The sequence below is a fragment of the Cardiocondyla obscurior genome, linkage group LG04 (genome assembly GCF_019399895.1).
Source record: "Cardiocondyla obscurior isolate alpha-2009 linkage group LG04, Cobs3.1, whole genome shotgun sequence".
In the NCBI taxonomy this organism is placed as follows: domain Eukaryota; kingdom Metazoa; phylum Arthropoda; class Insecta; order Hymenoptera; family Formicidae; genus Cardiocondyla; species Cardiocondyla obscurior.
Window position 1 is genome coordinate 5,786,237 of NC_091867.1, and position 22,029 is coordinate 5,808,265.

The following is a 22,029-nucleotide window of genomic DNA, read 5'->3' on the forward strand; positions in this document are numbered from 1 at the left end:
AGATCGGGCGATCGACGTGGCGTCGCCGAGATACATGCGAATATTGGCCTCTCCGGTTGCGTCGGTAGCGCGCGGATGGTCCTCGTACAAGTCGAGACAGTACGACCGGCGGCGGCAGCAGCAGGTTGATGGATGCCGGAGTCTCATGAGAAAATTCGAAAGGAGGGGATACACCGCGCGACTCATCGCGGTCGTCCCCGTATACTTGGCGCACGGTGGTGGAGCGGTTCTAGTGGAGGTACCGGACTGACGATGTGGTAGTAAACTACAGCGGTGGTAGTAGTAGACGTGACGTTTAGCAGTGTTAGTAGTAGAATCGCCCGAGAGTGGGGAACGGTAGGTCCGGTCGCGAGGACGGATGGGGGTAAGTAAGTACCCTCGGTGCCACGGCGACCCTAGGTTGCCTCGACGATACCGGAGACAGAGCCGGGGGAGAGAAGGACGGGGCGGCGGCGGAAAACGCGGGGGGGGGGACACTCGAGTCGCCGCTCGAGGGGACGACCGGGTGACGGAGGGAGAGAGAAAGAGATTTAATCGCAAGAAAGAGAGACGTGACGCAACGGAGAAAGACCGAGAGCGTGTGCGGGGGTGGGAGTACCCGAAGCTGGGACCTGGTGGGATACGCGAGGGGGGCCGAATATGGTAGGGACGCAGTGGTGGAGGTAGGGACGACAGAGGACGTTTGTCCACGTTCACCCACCGACATACACGCGCTCACACGCACGCGTACACTACCGGCAGGAAGGCTCTTTTCTGACCTCTCTCTTTTCCACTTGCGTGTTTCAGCGCTAGCGCGACTATCAAGCATCCACCAGCAACAACAGCAGCATGCTCAGCAGCAGCAGCGGCTCGGTGGCGGCGGCGGCGGCGGCGGCGTCGGCGGTGGTGGTGGTGCGAATAGCGGGGATGTTGTCTCCAGCCCTCGTTCCGCTGGTAGGGAGGACAAAAGCGTCGTAGGGAGGGTGAAACACCCGGCATCCGTGACGACGACGACGGCGGCGACGACGACGGCGGCGGCAACGACGACGACAACGACAACGACGATGACGGCACCAGCGAGTGGCGGCACAGCAAGTGGTGTAGGGGGAGGTTACGGCGGCGGTGGTGACGGCGGTAGCGGAGGTGCCGGCAGTGGTGGTGGTAGTGACAGTGGTAGTGGCGGCGGCGGTACTCCCGGTGGGGAACGTAACGGCGGTGGAGGCGCTGGCGGGAGTAGTTGTGCCGTTGGTGGTGGTGAACTCGCGGAGAAGGAGGAGAGGCCACCGGCTTCAGAGACTGTCGAGCCGACGGCCGCGTTTGACGTCGCATCCCTCGTACTCTACGGCTCGCGCGCACTACCGATACGCCTTAAGATCTTGCTCGATCAGTTGTTCAACCAGTTGCCGCCCGCGCAAGTGACACGTATTCTAGCCGCCTTCGGTTGGACCCACGAGGATTACACGCGAGGATACATACTGCAGGTGAGTTGACACGTCGAATTTGCGCGCGACACCGTCTGATTTCTCGGAGATCTCCTGGTTAGGCCGTGCGAAAAGCGTCGTCATCTCTTCGTCGATACTAAGCTGATGATACTTCGATCACGACACGTGCATGATACGACAACACGACACGACACGACAGGACCTCGACGTACCTTGGACGCTCGCCGGAAGAACACGCGGTTAACGTTTCGCGCGCGCAAAATCATCTGCATTCCGAAACGGGACGTACGGATTTTAACTCTTGGATTATCTCCAGACAAAACATCGATCGCCAGATATGATCGCTACCTCGGTGACATCTTCCGTGAACAGAAGCCTCGGGACACTTTGGCACCCGACGTGTAAATCCGACGAAGTCCGCGAATATTTTCACGTACGCTGACGCGAGTCGAGATTTTTTAAACTGTCGCCGCGTTATATAACAATTGTCTTCGACGATGCCGTCCAATCGAAAATAACAATCTACCCGAGTATACGCGATGGTAAATCGGTTCTGAAACCCGGACGTCAACGTGTATTAATCCTTCCGAGTCTTCGCGTTTAAAAGAGAAATTAATTAGTTAATTAAAATACTCGCGGTGATTAAAATGCAGCTGTGCGATAAATTATAATAAACGAGGAAACAGCGGGTACGACAACAAGTGAGAGCAAAGAGTTGAACGACGAACAGTGAATCGAAAGTGCCTCGTACGATGGTGTGAGTGGTGTTAAGCGACGTCGGAGCAACGGAATCGAGATATCGGTACTCGAAGTGAAATACCTGCGCAATAACATGTAAATCCTGATGGGAGTCCCGTCGGGCGCATCCGCTACATCGAAGAGGACGGAAGCGACGAAGGAGAAGAAGAAGAAACCGAAGATCGACCCGCCGAGATCGAGAAGACAATTTGAGAAGGCGCGATCGAAGTTCGTTTCGCATCGACAAATGATAATTTCTTAATCGAAGATTTTTCTTGAAAGAAGAATAATTAAAAAAAAAAACAAAAAAAAAAGAAAAAGCAAGAGAGAAACTGATCAGAAAAAATTGCAGTTATCGAGAACGTAAATGATCCTGTTGGTGAAAAAACGCTGTCGCTTGAACTCGAAGACTGTGCAGCTGTCAGTTTTTAACATCGTGTTACGAGATAAACAACTGCGCGAAAGACTGTTGCTAATTTTGCAGCGACTGTATTCAACGCTGCACTTTTCCACGAGCGCAATCTGAGCTTCCGACACTTGCAACGAATCACGATCTCTCAGCGGACGATCCCTTCATCGCATCGATCGTGATCGCTTCCAGTTCGAACCTGCCGCTGACTTCTGCGCAAGGATCATCGGGCTCTCCTTGGACGAACGAGTGAAAAATCGAGGTAGATTGATGGACTGTTCCTTAATCAACAGTGTGCGTTGAACCAGTGAGAAAGCAGTGGGAACTTCAACGCGATTAATTTGCAATCCGATAGTGCTAAAGCCAAAACCGGGTATCTCTGTTAAAAAATGGTGCGGTTTAAAATTTGAGCAGCTGTCACTGTGAACGATGATTAAAACACGTTGAAACGTTCCGCGAAATTAAAAAAAAGTTGTTAAATAAATGTCCGTCTAAAAACTCTAAACGAAATCGCGAGCGTAATACGCCAAACGGTGTCCTTTTAATAATTAATAATTGTGACGCTCGATAGTAATCAAGAAGACATAATTGTACGAACGTTTAAATGCGATTAGCAATATCCGACAAAAAGACAAATAATTCGCAATGAAACTGTAGTTTCGTTGATACGTATCGAGAGATATGTCACGATACGTATTACCCAGACGACACTTTGCGGGATAATTGTTTTCTTTATTTTTGCATCGTAAACTAATTCCCTTTTTTTTATTCTTTAGCGACACGTCGCGCCGAGCGTATGATCCGCGAGTGATTAAAATAAAATATGACATCCTCGGATAATCTGCCAATATATCCTTGTGCTCTATTGAGATCATTATCGCGTTGTGTTAGCGAAATAATTACTGATACTTTTGTCTCTTATAAGATTACCAATTTCGTGACGTGCAACGGCAATCCCCAGGAGTAATCGTTAAAATGACAAGTTCGCACAACGAAATTATTATTCGTCGCGGTAATTACCGCGGTAATAAACAGCCGACCTCGGTATCCCGTTGGAAAGTACAATGTTTAGAAAAGTATCTATAACAGTAACGTCCATTTCTGAACAGAAATATCGATCATTGCTCGCAGCCGCGAGGATCTCGCGCCGCGGCTTACGCGCGACCGTAAACAAAGGCGACGATATTCGAAATGACAGAACACGTTTCAACACATCTCGCGATATAATTACCTATACTTTGATCTCGGCTCGCGGAAGGTAATTGCAGAGGAGCGGTGACGCATCGGGATAATTGGTGCGGAATTTTGCGGAATTGTGGCGCGGTCTTGCCGACGGCTTCCCGGAGATTTTACACGCGACACGTAGCGCGACGCGACACTTGGCCCGGAAAAAAAAAAAGAAAAAAAAAGGAAAAAAAACCCGCGCGCACGGTCGGTGCGTTAATCTCGCGAGGCGGCGCGCGTTAAGAAACGGGGAGTATCCGTGTAAACTGAATTGCGCCGATGTCGGCGTGAAATTAAAACGTACGGGAAACCGGTTTCTCGCGACGACTCGCACGCATAGATGCATATACGTATGCGACGCGCGATGCGCTTATCCGTTGCGGCGACTCCGTTGCAAAGGCGTGGGTAACGCTGAAATGTGTAATCGAAATAAATTTCTCAGCTTGAGATATAGAGAATGAGAGAGATGCGGAAAGACGTGGTAAAAGCGAAGGGAGAGAAAAAAAAGAGACGAAGAAACGTCGAACTGTCGTTTGCAAACGCACGCGACGTGCGCAAAAACCTTGAAGGTGTCTTTCGAACGCACGAGGGTTGTCATTGAATAAGCGGCGTGGTGACACGTGCGGCCCATGTACGCGTGCACGCTATCGCACGCTCTCCCGTTTTGTTTACGTTGCGCCGTCCCACCGAACAAATTTAAACCGAAATTTAAGCTCGTTAGAGCTCGCGTGACGATACACTTCGGAGCACTATTAGGCTCTCCGTACACCTCCCGGTTGCTCGCGAAACGTTTATACGGTCGTTTAGGTGCTTTGTCGTCGCGAGGCGGCGCCGAGGACATGCGATTAGCCGGGACGGATGTCGAAACGCGTGCCTCGATAGCAATATACTATCCGTTATGTCTTTAACAGGTCGAAGCACCGAGATTGACACGGGACCGAATTAACGTCGTGGTGCTAACAAAGAGTGTTTTCTAACGACCTTCGTTATTACTGTCACAATAACATCGCGATTGCACGCGACATCGCGACGAGCGGAGAGCCTTCAAATCGGTGTTTCCTAAAAAAATTCGTATATACGTCTCGCTACATATTTACGTAAAATAATTTTCATTAATTAACGTGTACCCGCTTAGTCACGTGCGACAAGCGCGAGATCGCGAGAGAAAGTTAGGGCGTTGAAACAAACGCATTTGAATTCCTCGATTCTTTTTCGCTCGCGAAATAATGTAACGCAAGCGAGTTTTATGTGGAAAGAAAATTACGTGTTCGTAATAGTTGCGCCAATAATATCGATGATACGCATCAAATGCTGTCAGCATGTCGATCGGATGCCGGGGTTCGCGCAGCCGATTATTAGAGAACGTCACGATTCTCGAGTCGCGCTTAATCCCGATGATCTATGACGACAGTTGTAGGATAGTCGGGAACTACAGGCATTAGAATTTGCATTTCCTCGAGCAGCAGCTTTGAAAGTCGATAGCATTTTCGCGGTCAAATGTTGCTTTATGACTCATTACTGCGGCATCTTCATCGGGTCGCTAATTTCTAATTACCGTCTACGACTCGAAAGCATCGTACCGAGAAGGCGACTTGTTGGAAATTAAGAAACTCGAGCCGACGAATTTGCATCCTCTTTCACATCTGGCGAACTTCTTGCGGTCGAGCGCTACTTTACGGCTCGTTACCAGAATAACTTCCCCGCGAGCCGCGAGACTTCCTGAACAAGGTTCAATCACGATCCGCGGCCGCGCAAGTGTCACGTCAGAGGAACAATCTACCGAGAAACCGAGACCTTAAGCCCCGCTCCGAATTTGCATTTTGATACGCGAGTTATTCCGTGATCGAGCGCGCTGCTTTACGACTCCTAGTGGGTAAGACTTCCTGAATCTGTCTCGCGACAGTGTCCCTTGCCCGTGAATCCGTTATTAGAAACTCGATCACGAGTTCTGGAATGTCTGCATGATCAGTGAGATGGGAAATCTGCCTCTCGGCATGTAAATTATTTCGCGGTATAGACTGTCTCGTGTTGCCCGACCGAACTCTTCTCCCGGATCGCTCAAGTCACCGTTTGAACCGCGTAACGCAATAACGCTGAGATAAATCTTCGCTTAGCAGAGTATTTGCTGTCGGAATGCGTACAAGACTTTCCTAATCGTGATCGATGATGTACGAGTGTCATTTCCGCAGTGCTATCTGCGAGCAGCCCCGGGAACTTCGGTCGCGCTCCGGATTTGCATCTGCCTGTTCGCTGGCGAAGGTTTTTCGCGGTCGAGGGCCGCTTTATGGCTCGCCAATGTTGGAATGCTCCTTCCACGAGGGGAGATCGTCGTCGCGGTGCGAACGTGGAAACGGTAAATCACCGCGCGCTGAACGGGCGACGGAGATCGCTTGGTGAATGCGTCGACGAGAAGCGCGTTTCGCATTGTAGAGGCCAATTTCGCACGTTTCAGCCGCGCAACTCTTGTCCGCCGCAGCGGAAACGGTTGCAGCGCGGCCCAGCCTCTCGCGTGCTGAATCAAGTAGGATTTTACAGGAGCCCGGTCGGCTGCAACTTTACGACGGTTACCGCGATGAAGGAGGAAGGAACTTAGGAACGCGAAACCGCCTCCTCTGCCGTTGTAGAAGCGCGAGATTTACGAGCGAGTTGCGCGTCGGCAAGCGAGCCATGCGAGTCGAATAGGTCCGCGTCTTGGTAATTCTCAATCGACGACGAGCGGAAAAGTTTCGGTATCGCGATGAGCGAGGCGAAAAAAAATTATCTTAGGGAGCAATACCACAGAAAATAGCGTGGCGATAAGTAATAACTCATTAATTTCGAACCGCTCGCGGTTCAGTAACAAATACAAATGTCCGGTGTTTATTGGCAGCAAGTTTTAATTTGCCTATAAACCATCCAATTTCGCTGAAATATAACGACGATAAATGCAACCGTATGTATTCTCGGAATTTAAATTCTTAACAATCGAAGTTTTACGAACAAATTTGTGGTGGATATATTTGTTTGATGGACCGGAAATAGTTTCAAATGACTTTATTCAGAAAGCCATGTTGAAACCATGTTATTAGACGATATATTATGGATGGTAACTGTAATCTACGGGCAATACGTTGAGCTGGACGGCTCTTCGATGTCACGTATTTCAGCATCGTAAAAAAAAAAAAAAAAAATTAAAAAAGAAAAAACTGGAGACACGACGAATTCCTCGACGCTCGCCAATGAACACTGGGAATTTGTAGGAAGAAACGAAAATTTTCCACGACTCGCGAAAATGGACATGCCTCTTCTGATTAATAAAAATTAACGTGGAAGCAGAGATGCGAATCGCAGAAGTCGTCTCTTTTGAATCGTTTTAATTAACCGGTCACTAAATTGTCGATGATTAAAGTTAACGATCGTTAATTAACACACTCGCTTGCTGAAAAACGATTTAAGATATTCTCGCCACGAATCAGTTTAACGATATGATTTTTTACGACACGTCTGCGCCTTCGTTTACTGATTAAACTCGAAACGGGAGCGGCGAGAACGACGGCGGTGTCTTCGTCATCGGTGGTCCGTCGAGTCAGAACTTTGAATCGTCAAAAATCGCCCGACCCACGGGACTGATCGTCACGGGAATATCGCGAGGAATCGAAAGTGGCGACGTGAGGCAGACAGGGGACCCGGGGCAGTCGGAAACTGGTGAAGATGGTAGCTTGGAGTCGATCGACCCGTCATTACTCCACCTCGATGGAAGCATGAACGAAAACCGTAAATTATAGAGCGAGTGGAGACGATTCGAGGGTACCGATCCAAGATTGTTTACTAGATGAGTGAGAAAGAGAGCGGTGGGACTCGAACGGGAGCGACGAGGGAAGACCATCGCAGCCGATCACTCGGGCGGAAATGCAGAATCTGTTGCGCGCAATTGGCAAATTAAAACTTCGACATAGCCATTTGCATGGCTACCGAAACGATCGTGCCGGAACGAGAGCAACGGGGAACGCGAGCGGGAAAAGACACTCGAGGAAGAAAGAGAGGAATATAGGGCGATCGAGGCAGAACGAGAAAAATTACACTGCGCGAAATCGAGGCGAGGTCGACTCTCTGACACGAGAAGCAAACGCGGTCGTCCGACGTGATATCGCGATGCTGCGTGTCAAGATCGCCGATCGGCGATCGCGAGTACTTTGCGAGCGTGATTCGAGCGGTATAAATAAAATTCGGAGAGAAAACAAATGGAGGTTCAGCTGAACCGTTCTTGAACATTTCCGATTCGTCAGTGCGAGCATACGCGCGGCATCGCGCCCTTCCTCGCGAGAGTTCAAATAAACCGCACGCGCGAAATTTATAGGCATACATTCAGTCACGTCTCCGCGTGTAGCCGCGGATCGTTTTCTCGTATCGGTCCAAGCGTGCCGGTGGAAGTTTCAAAACGCGAAGAGGCTCTCCTATTCTTGCTCTTCTGGCAAGCCTAAAACGCGAAGTTAACGAACACGCGTATGCGTGCAAGCGCAGAAAGTAACGAAATTCCGGGCGCGTCATATAACGCATCTCAAAGTTCGTTTGTATTAACGGCGGACGCGCCGCTCATCCGCGATACGGCTAATCGCCAACGATTGGCCGCGATGTCCTCGGACCGAGGAAAACGTGGACGACGGGAAATGTCTCTCGAACGTTGTAAATCGTTTCATATGGCGCCTCGGCTCAAACGAATCCGCGTGCACACACAAACACACGCTCAACGTGCCGGGATGCGTTTTCGGAGTCCTGCGCTCGAGGCGGATCTCGAATTACCCGACAATAACGTCTACGTTAAACGTACGTCATCGAACGATCAAGTCACATTGGTCGTCCTTCGGTTTTGTACACAATGATCAACTCGGTCAGCAAATTGCTCTTTGGAATAATTTACTACTCCGTTTCTTTCTCTCTCTTTTTCTCTCTCTTTTTTCCTCATCGCTTTTTTCGAAGTACAGTCTTTCTCTCTCTGCCTCCAGATTTGTCACGCACTCGTGATGCATGGCGTGCCAAATGCGACCGCCGACGTTACGGCGAATTCCACCGATACGACACGCCGCGATTAATACCCGCGAAAATTATTCGCCGCCGCTGTTTTAACAAAGTGTCACGTATGCCCGGCGCCCGTACCCGCGGTCCAGCAAGAGGAGGTTTGGGACAAAAATGACGCAAGCGGAAAATAGATCGGCCTGCTCGTTGCGTATCGCGGCACGGTTTCGAGATCGCGCCTGTAAATTATCATCTTGACGGCGTGTGATGCAAGCGTCCATCCGCGAGATTCCTTTTTGCTTCGCGTAAGAATTCGTGCTCTTATCGCGGTACGCGGTTATTATAATTTTGTTTTTTAATCATCAAAGACCGAGCGCTGTTTGGAAAGAAGAATCTGCGTGTCACGTTCGACGTCGAGAAGTTAAAAATTTTATTTTTAATTTTACACGAATTTCTTTGCGAATGTGACTTGGTCAATTTTTTTTTTTTATCTCCTTGGCCCGCGATAACCAAGCGAACGAAACCGCGAGAGCGCTATTTTCCTGGCGCACCTCGGGCCTCCGGTGAAACTTTTCGAGCCAGCCGTTGCGTTGCGGTTGCGTTTTACGAGTTGCCGCTGGCCGACGGTTTTCTCTCCGCGATCGTCGCATCGCTAACGAGCGCGCGCGCGCGAAGTAACGCGCGAGTAAAGTCGAAATAAAACGGCGCAGTTGCGCGACAAAGAGCTCAAGAGAGCGGTGTCGGGGGAGAGAACGCCGTGATAATAAGCGAAAGAGAGAGAGATAGAGATAGCCGGGGAGAACGGAGGACAGACGCAGGTAGCTGCAATCCAATTTAGCGGCGGATATCCACGCGAGATCTTTACGATTTCTACCCACGAATAAGACGGAGCCCACTTACCGTGAAATCATATGCAGTGTCCAGTCACGGATGCCATTGCCGCGCCGCCGTCTCCTCCTCCTCCTTTGCCATCGTGCCCCGATCGCCGTCGTCGTCGTCGCCGCTGCTTCTTCTTTCACGGTGAAAACTGAACTGTAGTGTATATCGCGGTAACTGCGCTGCCAAGTGGCGCCACATACCGGGACGATCAAAGCCCGCGCCGTGAAACTCCGCAGCGCGTACTCTTTCTATCTCGTAATCTTTCATCATTGTATTTCCGAATTAACAATCTTCATATAAGATGTAAATTGTTTGTTTTTCAATTTTTTTTTATCTGGAAAAAAAAATAAAATGTTAAAATGAAAGATATGGTGGATTTTTTTTTTAATAATTACTTGAAGACTCGAAGAGCTCGTGCTCCTGAATCTTTCTCTCGACGCGTGAACTGTCGATTGTTTCATATTGTTTAAATATTTCTGCGAGCGATAATGGCCTCGTCAATTAACAACCAACGATATGGAGCGGACAATACGCGAGGAATTGCGCGAACGACGGCGAGAATTGTGCGAATCGTCCGCGCGGGACACGATATTCGAGGGAAACGTAATGAGCGAGCGGGTAAAACGAGAGGTTTATCTTACTTCTCTTGGCTCTCGTAATTATCTTATTACGCAATAACGCAGTAATGGCTCGCGTCTCGCTTTTAACGCCTCCTTTATTCTCGGGTGTCGGCCACTGAAGTTCCCAGGATCCGCGGCGTCATATTTTTCGCGCGCGGTTCGCAGCGCTTACAAACGCGCGTCGCGATTTAAATTTAGAAGTCCGCGATTGCATCAGGAAACAAGGTTTAATTTTTAAAAAACACATTTAGAAACTTTGCGAACGGAATTTGAAAGTTTGAAAAATAATTTGTACGCCGGATAATTTTTCACTGGCGGAAGAAAATCAATTTCAAATTTAAATGTTAAGTTCTTAATTAAAACAAAGTCGCGGGAGTCGGAAGAAGACTTTTTCCTTTAAACACTTTCAGTTAGTATTAATGCTATTCACAAAATCCTTTTCTAATCTCAATATCTTAATTCCAATATACATCCCAATCTCAATCTTATTAATTTTATTGCTAATAATTGTTATCGCAATTATTAAGACGCAAGTGTATATTTCGCAAGCTATAATGAGGATGTACGTAATGAGGGATTCTCTTCTCCGGCTTCTTTCGTCGGCAGGCCTCCTTTTTCGCCACCAGCCTCGCCCACAACTCATTTCGCGTCCCATCGTATCGGACACGCGGGAGCACACGGCACGGCGAAATTCCACGTCGCGGAATCTGTAGGTGGGTAGCACAGGGGAAGACGAGAGGGAAGGTCGAACGTTGCCAGAGCGGCGGGCCTCATTCGCGTGCGGGATTAAAATTCGAGTCCCACGGTACACGGTAGTCTCTCGCGTTCTCAGACACGACCATCCGGGGTCCTTTCACGTAAGGACGAGAGGGGCGCGTTTTAAGCGCTTCGCGGAATCTGTTTTTTTCCTCTTTCTCTCTCTCTCTTTTGCTCTTCAATTTTTCTCTCCTGTTCCTTCCACCCTGAACGTCACGCACGTGTGTACGTGGCGACGCGCGCAACGTCAGTTCCCTCGAAATAGCGGATCTATGGGAAAAGCATCCTCGACCTTCGGAGAGATCACCTCTCTCGAGGATCGACAGCCGCTAGAATGATGAATGCGTCGAGTAGAAAATCGCGACGTAAAGACTCTCCGTCTAGCACACGTTCTTGTTCTTTTTTTTTTTTTTTTTTTGCTGCCAATCTTTCCCCTTCTCTTGCATCGATTTTAAGGTCTCTCTGATAAAATGAAGAACGACACGCGTCTGCCGGGCAAGACGGTGGTAATTTCAACGAGAATTTGAATTTCGTCCGTTACGATAAATACGCACGACGGAGTGAGAATCAACTCTTCGCCTGGGATGTCTTTTTCTCTATGAAGTTTCCGCGTTTGACGGGTAAAGGAGTTTCGCGCGAGCGAAATTACGCTAACGGAATCGAATTGCGGAATCCCGCGCGTCTTGTGTGCGTTCGATTAGCGCTGCGTGCCGATGCAATTTACGTAACTCTCAATGGAGCCGGGATACCGTTGCGGCGTACGATTTTGTCGCCCGGTGATCGACGGGCGATGATGAATAACGCGAAAGAACGGCGTGGCTAATTTCCCCCGGGCGCGCGGAAAAATCTCTAAATTGCACGGGAGAGATAGGAAGAGAAAGAGAGAGCGTCTCATTGCGAGGAAAACGTCGTCGGCGATGGTGAGAAACGGTGTGACATTACTCGCGCCTCGTCGGCCGATAATCTGTGCGATCTCCTAAGGGAAAATAATACGCGACGGTCACAGCTGTCGCCGTCGCCACGGTGAGGCTCGAATTACCGTCGGCGAGAATAAAAATCGGAAAATTACACTGTGTAACGTAGCGGTACGTTACGAGCGTAATTCATTGTCTTTCCGTCCATATGCCTTCAATTATCGGCGGTTGCGTGTTGTTTTAACGTCCTGCGCCGCTTGTCGCGCGAGCTCGTTTACCACTTTTATAGAAAATTAATTTCTGCCTGTCCCAGTGCGCCCGTATGTAAATTAAAATCGTTCTTTCAAATACCTATCTCTTGCTTGCGTAAATGCAATTATTTGAAAAAAATACATCGGGATATATTACATACATATATTTTTTTTATATTTATTTATTTATCGATCTACTCTGTCGATTAATTTGAACGAGAACGTTTTCTTCTCTTGCCGAATTGAACACCTATGTGCAAAACTGTTTCTTATGCAATTCGTAGGTACTATTTGCTTTGCAAAAAAAAAAAAAAAATTAAGGAGTGCTTTACAAATAGCGAGACCGAGGTGCCGATCGTATACCGTGACAGCGCCGAATCGATTCCATCGTTGGAGAACAAAAACTTAACGGCAGTGGCTATTATATCGGCCGGCGCGATTGCCGGCGATCCGTCCGGCGTTCTTTATTTTTGCGACCGGCCCGGGGCGAAAAATAACGACGTCGTTCCCGCGATCGGATCCGTAGTGGTCGCACGGCGAGGGCGTCTCTTTGGTTCACACACGGTGGGGACGCGTGCGCGCGTTTGAAGAAATATACAACGGGACGCGGGCGCGAAAAGCGTCGCGACGCTGGGCGTCCTGCGTTACGTCGAGGCCACGTCGGAATGCATAAATATACAAGCTGCGCGGCGAAAAAGGAGCGGGCGGGAGGCAGAGAGCGGGACAAACTCACGCTCTATATACACGGCCACCCGGAATTTATAAGAAGCCGTGACTCCGCCGCGATACGTGACGTCCGCGCTGCGGAAAGCCGCGTCGAAAGCGTATCGCCAGATTTAACGTTTTCCCTCCCCGGCGCAGGATGCGTATCTCACTGGAACAACCGAGACCGAGAGTGACCTATGTCAAGTAACGTTATCGCGAACCAAATACGCGGTAGATAAACAAAGAACGTCCGGCAGCGGCGTTTGTCTGGTAAAAGCAAAAAGAATTGCACGGCTCGGTCAATATGGCATTTTTATACAAGATAGACTTTACACGGTTTTTATAATTTCTATTTTTTTTAATTTTTATTTCATAGAGTGCTACGTATAATTTTTTACACATGTAATCTGTTCCCGCACGAGTGTTATTTTTGTATTTTCAGGTATATCTTCGGCTTTCAGCGGGAGTAGAAAATTAATTCCGAGATCGGTCGAAATCCGCCGCGGAATCGGATTATTCATATCGCTGAGGTTTTCAACGGGGCGTAATGACAAATCGCTAAAACTCGATCCGCAAAAAAGAGCGGGTCGTTAATACACAGACATGCGAGAGAGGAAGACAGATCGAGAGTATACATATCCGCCGGGATGCAAGGTTAAATCCTTAACGCGTTTAAGTGCAATCTCGCTTGGCTAACAGGCGAAGCAGAACTAATTACCCGCTACATTAAGCGTCATCAATCAAACCTTTTTATTTATCAGCCGCTTTTTTGCGCATTCCATTTCACAAAAGTAACGGAACGCGAACGGGACGCGTGACCTTCTACGGTTGACAATATAGGAAGCGTTTTTTTTTCTTTTTCCTTTTTTTTTTTTCAACGCGGCATGTAATTACGGCACGAATAAGGATAAACGTTCCTCGTCCACCGACGGCAATTGTGCGAATTGATCGACGATATCGCGTGTTCTTTACCGCGTGATTTGCGCATTTACGTAATTTCCCGCATAGGCTAAACAGTGTAATCTTGAGTCCCGGCGGTTTACGAACGCCGCGAAGAATGTCGTAGGAAACTGCCTCGGAAAAATTCTTTGTCCTTTATCTCACGACGTTCTACATGCACAATATTAATTCTTTTCTCAAAAACTATTTTGCAATTATTACAAGTAGCAATGCGCGATCATAAAAAATTTTTTATAAACGATATTTACGTAAATTAGCACGCCTGATTGTCATCATAATTGTTATTCTCTTATCGATGACCAAACCAGCCGCGATTATCTTAACGCGTGACGCCTTAGCGGAACGACTCTTCTTTCCAATCTCAAAAAAGAACAAAAAACTATCTCTTACCGTTTCTGTTTGCAGGACTCGCAGAACGGCCCGGTGCTGGACCGATGGAGTATCTGCTCGGCTGAGGAGGAACCGCTGGTCCTGCAGCAGTTCCTCAGGTTCGCCGAGACGCGTCCGTTTGTGCAGCAGTTGCTGCTGGCCGCCGGAACGCCGGGTACGGATGCTATGTCACCGAGCAGACGACCTTCGCCGCCGACGATGCCACTAGCACATCTGCCACCACCGTTGCACATGCTTCACTGTGGCTTGCCACCACCGGGTTCGCGGCTGCCACCCCCGCTGCCGCCGCCGCCACCGCCGCCGTCGTCGTCGTCGATTTCGCATCCCTCGATGTCGCCGACGGCGCAGAAACATCATTATTCTTCGTCGACGGGGAACCACGGCGGCGGCATCACCAGTAGAGCGAACTCACCTCCGCGCACTTTGGACTCGCATCTGACAGTGTCGCCGTTGAACCGGTTGCAGAGCATGCAGCCGTTCGATTTTCGGAAGCTGGGGACTCTCGGGCTGCCGGCGTTTCCGCCGCTGCCGCCGCCACCACCATCCGCGGAGCAGCTCCTTCAACAAAACCGAAAGTCCATGAGGAATCTGCAGAGCCCGCACAGCCCGCCTCACCACTCGTCCGCGACGTCGCAGCTGCAGAGGCCGCATGTGCCGGTCGCGCCGGTTTCCTCATCGGGGCTGACCTTTGGTCACCCGCTGTCGGTCGCGGTCTCATCCGGGGCGCTACCACCAAATTTCCCGACGCACTTTCCACCGCCACCGATGGGTAAATCGCCCTGCAACATGGTCAGCGGACTTACCGTGCCTACGGATGTGCATAGCGGCGGTGAAAAAACCAGCGAGTTTGGCTCGGAAGAGGACGAGGACGACGAGGATAACTCTGATAGCGCGTTGAATCTCAGCCGACGTGATTCCGCGTTGTCTAAGCACGCACTTGCTTCTGAGCAGCGCCATCCACCACCTTTGTCGCTTCAGGCAACGCCGTTGGGCAGGCCGCCCGGTATACCCGGCCGAAAACCGCACTCTCCGGGAAAACGACCTGGCAGCCAATGGGGTGCAGCCGCGAACATGCCACCTAATCTCGGTACACCTTTTATCAATCCCACCACCGGTAAAAAGCGCGTACAATGCAACGTATGCCTGAAGACCTTCTGCGACAAAGGTGCTTTGAAAATTCATTTCAGCGCGGTACACTTGCGCGAAATGCACCAGTGCACCGTGAAAGGTTGCAGCATGATGTTTAGTTCGCGCAGATCGCGGAATCGACATAGCGCAAATCCGAATCCTAAGTTACACTCGCCGCACCTACGCCGCAAGATCTCACCGCACGACGGCCGTTCGTCCATGGCGCACGCTCTGGTATTGCCGCCGCAAGTGGGACTACCGGTGCCCGCTACCGGGCTGAATCATCTGCCCTTCGGCTCGTTTCCGTTGCTCACGCCACCACCAGATCTTCGTTCGCCGGCGTCGTTATGCGCGCTGGATTTCAAGCATCTGGACTTGTCGTCGACGCAAGCGGGCCAGGGTCGACCGTACGACGAAGCGTTGCAGCAGAGAATGTCGGCGAACACGGGGCTATCAACGACCACCGCCTCGACGACAATGCCGATGCCGAACGCCGCAGCAACCACAACAACAACGATTGCACGAGGTTCGTATTCGGGTGGCGGCGCGTCCATTAACGCAGTCTCGCCGTCTACTCAGGCGTCGTCCGTGATACCAGAAGGTGAGGAAGACGACGACGACGACGACGGTGGTATCGTCGTAGTCGCGGAAGACGAGACCAGTAATTTGCCGTCGAGGCTATCGTTACGCGCCGAAGATGACGATCAGCCAGCCGACTTCAGCTTGGCGAAACGACCGAAGCTCTACTTCGGCGACACCGCCGACGAAGATCTTGCCAGTAATCCGGACAGCAACGAAGATAACGATTCGATGGGCACGATCGACCAGCAGCCCTTCTCTATGAACCAGCACTCGCTCAACTCAAGTTCTCTTCATAGTCGAGGCGTGCGCAAAAGAAAATCGCAGCATCCCACGAGGTGCGCCATCCCGGCGGAGGTGCATTCTTCGTCTACCGACGGTGATTCCTCCAATGACGAAGAGCAGCGAATTCAACGGCGATGTTTATCGGACGGAGTCGTCGCACCGATAGCGGAGTTTCAAAATCAACCGGAGGATATGTCGATGTCCAGGCTCGAGGCCGAAGAGCGGAAAATGCTTCCTAGTTCGCCGAGAAATCAAAAAGGTGGCTTTCATGATCGTGAGTCAGATTCGCGCTCGCCGGATGCCGAAAATAGAGAGCGCGAAACTAGCAATCGACGCGATACTCTCTCCTCTCAAGACAACGCGGATGAGCTACCTCAGGACGAGCCGCGTGATTTAAGTTCAAGGGCGAGCTCGGTTAAATCACCGAAACGGCAAATTACTCCGGAACCAAAGATCGACAACGCGTCGTCGTCGAATGCAACATCGAGCGGAGCGACTACAGCGACGACAACAACGACGACGGCAACGAAAGATTCTGACGCGAAGTCGTCGGAGCCAAAAAATCGACGACTAAGCGCGGAAAGCGACGAAACGTCAAGAGTGAAAGAAGAGACGGTCGCGAAAAAAGAATCGGCCGAGGTAACGCAGGAGGAAGGAAAGCCGGTGAACAGCGAGGAGCACCAGGAAGACGAAGAAGACGACGATGATGAGCCCATGGAGGAAGTCGAGGAGGATGATGATGAGGAAGAAGAGGTGGACGACGCGCTGCGCAATCAAGAAGGTGAGCGTCCCGATGATCCCCCCCGTGCCCCGAGCTCGGTCGACAGCCGTCCGACGACAGCCGACGACCTCTCCCACGACTCCTCGACCAACACTTTGCGTCAACTCGAGTCCTTGTCGCAGGGTCGATGCGCGATGCCGTACGCCGAGACGCAGCGGGTGGCTTCGAGGTCTGGCCGCGGCTCTACCAGCCCTATCAGCCTCACGACCCACCAGGAGATCACCATGGACAACTCCTCACATGGCTCTCGTTCATCCAGCGCCTCACCCTCCACAGCGGCCATGGATATGGACAATAGCCTGATCACGTACGCGCGTTACGAGAACGGCGGTTTTGTCAGCACCCAGGAAGTGCCGCTCGACCGTGAGAATCCGCGCCGATGCACCGCCTGCGGCAAGGTCTTTCAGAATCACTTCGGCGTAAAGACTCATTATCAAAACGTCCATCTCAAGCTGATGCACCGCTGCAGCGTGGACGGATGTAACGCAGCCTTCCCCTCGAAACGATCTCGCGATCGCCACTCGGCGAATCTCAATCTGCACCGGAAGCTGCTGTCGACTTCGTCGAGTCCGCCGCTTTCCTCCAGCCTACCGCCGAGCCTGTCACCACGCGTCGACGACTCACAGATGAATCCGCTGCTGCACAACGAATTTCTGGCGAGGCTGTACGCGGATGCTAGTATCGGCGCGCTGGGTGCGTATCCATTAGCACCAGGATTGCCATCTGCGGTCGATTTGGCAGCCCGAATACCACCACCGCATCCGCTTCTGCTGCCTCCGCATCTTGGCGCTACATTTCCGGGTCTATCTTCATTCGCATCTCACTTAGCTGGTTTAAATGGTCTCGCCCATCAACATTTAAATCACTTGACGAGACTGACCCAGGAGCAGAGAAACAGACACGCGTCGGTTTCGGGCTCGCCTGTGTCTTCACCGGGTCTGGATGATCGCAAGGAGGAGGCTAGATGCACCGTGCCCGGATGCGAGCGCGTTTTCGGCTCTCGAGCTGTACGAGACGCACACTCCAGGGACCCCCAGGCTCACCGCGACCTGCCGATCTTGTCCTCTAGCAGCGGCTCGTGACCGATTTCGTTTTGCGGTCGCGGACGCGATTATTATTCTCTACTGTGATGCCAAAATCCTAACACGGGCGATTCGATTTGGCCAATCGATCACCGATGATCTCGTTTTTTATTAGGATCGGCAGACTTAAACAGACCTAGACGTGGTCTTCCCCACGAGTGGGGCATGCTCGTTGCCCTGTTCGAACGTGCGTAAAAAAGAAACGTGCAATATCGAGCCGAGTGCGTGTAGAATGATCGGCCATCGACGTGACTGACATGAAGCGGTCTCGTCGATCAACGCCATGGAGTAAACGAGCCAGTTCCATACGGTAATATCTTTCCCGTTCTTCTCATTTCTCAGATTTACACGTCAGGACGCGACTCGCGAAAGTTGTTGGGCTAATCTAGTCAATTTGAAAATTTTGATTTCGTGCGTTGTCGGAAATGACGGTATAAGTTCTGCGTTGAGTCATTGCCGATATATTTCGTATAATTAATTTACGTGTAGATAATTCGATATTGAATTTTCAATCTGTAATGTTAAAATATTGAAATTATTTTTAATTTAAGGTCAACAAACAAAAAATTAAAAACAATGATTTTTAATGAGTTGAACTTTTAATGAGTCTTTATAAAAATATTATATTGGTTAATATTCAGACCAAAAACTCAAATTATATTATTTCTTAATTTTATTAATTTATCTTATACGATTTTATGACATTTTTTCCTACTTTTTTATTTCTATTGATACTTTAAAGTATTTCCAATTTTAATTACTAAAAAGTTAATTTTCTGAAATTTTTTTAATTTCCCAAGAACAAAGTTTTAATTAATTATAAAGTGACCGCACGATGCAACGCGCGAATAAGTTTATAATACATCCCATTCGTACTGTCGTGAAGAATTGAACTGGCTGGCGTAATAGATCAGGATTAAACTGTTCGACCAAACTGGCTGACTTAAAAGATCTCCACGTTCGAGTGGCGTGCGATCATTTCTTTCACGAGCACACTGCGCCGAAAAAACTGACAACGAAACACGGCGAATCGTTCAATTCCGCGATGAACGCGCAATTATTTCGTTTGCCCGATTGTCAGGCTTAATTAACATAATCAAGAAAGGGGGGGGGGATGAAAGAAAAGGTCATTAGAGAAGGCGAGAGAAAGAACGATGAACGGAAAGCGTTTAGAAGAGCTGACCGGGCGGCGTCGCCGGTTCCGAAGGGCTAAAATTCATCATCGTTGTGATAACGTAACGTTAGCGAATAAACGCCACTATTTAACCTTTAACCAATTACTACCGCTGTATATAATAATCAGACATAGTACCTTTCGGTGTAAATGCGTAACTATATCATGACTAAGTTCTACCGAGGCGCGCTCGACGCGATGCGGTTGTGGGCGATTAGTTTTGTAAATGCGAGAGACAGCCGGTGCACGTTGCCGAGGGGAAGGGCCAGGGGTGCGTGTCACGCCGACGACGGCGGCAGCTAGAAGGAAATGCAATCTTAGTTTAAGAAGAGGGTGCACCCTCGAGAGCTCGAAGGCTGACAGGACGGTCTAGCGATATCGATTAACGAGTGGATCGACCAGGAAATCAAACCGACGGCGTTTCGCGCTAGGTAAATGAGAATAGATAGATTTTATTTATTGTTCCCTAGAAATCCCGTACACGAAAACGATATACGTACGTACAGAAGAACAAGAAGACACACAACACACACACATGTACACCCTTATACTCTCGTACACCCACACATTGTATCCGAGCGGCCAGTAGAGCGGACACTGCCGCGAGTAACTTCCTCCTCTAGGACTTGTAAAATCGCATTGTCGTTTTTACGTGGCGAATCAATTGGTGCCCGGAGGTTCGCTCCCGTCGTTTACACACGTTGAAGAGAAAGAAATCATCCGGAATCAAAACGGGAGCGCGAATCTCACCTGTGAAACGATTTGGTTGTACATATATACTTTATTTTCGTATCTATACATATATAAATAAATATATATATATAAATATAAATATATAAATATATAAATATAATTTGGCGGTGCGCATCGTAAACGTCGTGGCGCGCACGGAGTGTTTTTCGGGTACGCACGCGTGTACGCGTGAGACTAGCGCAGAACGCGTTTTTTTACGAGCCTTTCGATCCTGCGTTTTGCACTTCCGCCTCCCAAGAAAGCGAGGAAAGTTTTCTCTTCTCCCGCGACGCACACACACACGGTAACCTAATACTATTACGCGTTAAGAGTGAGCGGAATTTACAATTGTAATTATGTATAAACCGAATGCTACGATGTATATTATAGATCGATTATAAAAAACTCATCATTATGAAAATAAAAATACCTATCAAAATTAATCCCCGATTGCGTATTCTTTACTCCACCTTTTTGTCCTGCTTTCACGCCCGAGTGACGACGCTTTGTCGATAATAATTTAAAATGCAGCCTTTCCTGCACACGGTGAACGTCCGTTTATCTATTTACAGAAAATATAACTTTAACATTTAAATCTAAAAGTAAAACGTTTGCGAGGAGGCTGGTAAGATAAAAGAATAAAATTAAAAAAAAAAGAAAACTCGAGCAGAGATGATTTAGATTAATATCTCCGTTTCCGCCTTGACGAAAGGGTGGGCAGCGCATCGCATCGACCTTTAGCGACGTCGACAGGAACAGATATAACATTCATGCGTATAAAAATAAAAGAAAAATCACCACGCCCACGCGCGTTCTAACGTGGGTCGACCTCGTTTTCGCGGAAAGAAGATCTTTCCTTTGCCAGCGATCCCGGATCGTTTATCAGAGGATCTCGCGGGCGTGCACGTGCACGCCTACTAATCCGCGAGTCTCACGAAGGGTATCTCCTAGTTGGAAGGGTTGTTCCTCGGCCTCTCGACGCCGTGAACAATCACATTCACAAGCGACGACGGAATCCACGGCTATCCAGCAAGCTCAACATTTCAACATTGGCGCAACATAATTACTGACATCTCGTAACAATATAAAAACAAAACCAGGAATTAAATAATATCAAAAGATTGCAATTACGCTTTGCGTCGAGCGTAAAAGTAGCTAATTGTGTTCGTAATTGCCGGCTCGGTTGACCCTTATTGCGAATTCTCGATAAATAATTATATGTTTGCAGAGCGAGACACGGAGAGGAGGCCCTTAATGTGAAATCGTCCGCCAGTAACTTCGCCATTGTCACGCTAAGATTCCCCCTATCGCACAAGCGATACGACAGACCGACACCGTTGCGGACCACGGTAATTAGAAGTGTCTCGCGCTCGGGCCCACCCGAACGAGACGTTTAATTACACATAAACGCCAAGCGCGCCGGGCCCTTCGAGAAGCGAGAAGAACGAGAGACCCGTATCGCCATCACTTTCCCCCTGTTTTGGACCCCCGGCCTTTAATCGACCAGGTGGATTAGATTAGGGACCCTTCGATTCTCGCGCTAACTTAGGGTCCCGACTGGAGACTAATAACTGGTGCACGAAATCGAATCTCAACTGAATTCCAAATGATACCCTGATACTCGAATCTCGATGCAAAAATTAGAGACGTAAAAAAAAAAGAAACGTATAAATGTTATACTTGCTTTACTGTAAAATTTCCTTTTTATCTAAAAAAAATAAAAGAAATTTTTTTTTAAGAAATACATTTTTACGAAACAGAAAAATATTCGGAGAATTATTTCGGAGGCTTGCTCAGATAGGAGTTTTATAACAACGGTTCTGAAAGCCCGAAAATGATGGTTGAGCTCGGAATCGCGAATAAAATATGCTCGAGCTCGTTTCGTTCTTTTGTTTTGGGGGAAAGTGCTCGAGCTCGATGCCTCGACAACTCCGCGCAAGGACAACGAACAATTGCCGAACGTATCCGTCCATCTCACTCTTTACTCGCGGTTGTCTCTTTTCTTCTGG

General features: G+C 49.2%; 1 protein-coding gene across 1 annotated transcript; it reads left to right on the forward strand.

Annotated features, from left to right (window-relative positions):
* The first annotated feature begins 517 nt into the window (after nucleotides 1–517).
* Nucleotides 518–20,463, forward strand: LOC139101465 (zinc finger protein basonuclin-1). Its single transcript, XM_070654620.1, has 2 exons — nucleotides 518–1,460; nucleotides 14,275–20,463. The coding sequence occupies exons 1-2, from the start codon at nucleotides 1,044–1,046 to the stop codon at nucleotides 18,112–18,114; spliced, it is 4,257 nt and encodes a 1,418-aa protein (XP_070510721.1). The 5' UTR covers nucleotides 518–1,043; the 3' UTR covers nucleotides 18,115–20,463.
* Nucleotides 20,464–22,029: the final 1,566 nt, after the last annotated feature.

Coding starts and splice junctions, on each gene's coding strand:
- LOC139101465 (XM_070654620.1), top strand. CDS start 1,044: ATGACGGCACCAGCGAGTGGCGGCACAGCAAGTGGTGTAGGGGGAGGT. Junction 1,461..14,274: donor CGCGAGGATACATACTGCAG/GTGAGTTGACAC, acceptor TTCTGTTTGCAG/GACTCGCAGAACGGCCCGGT.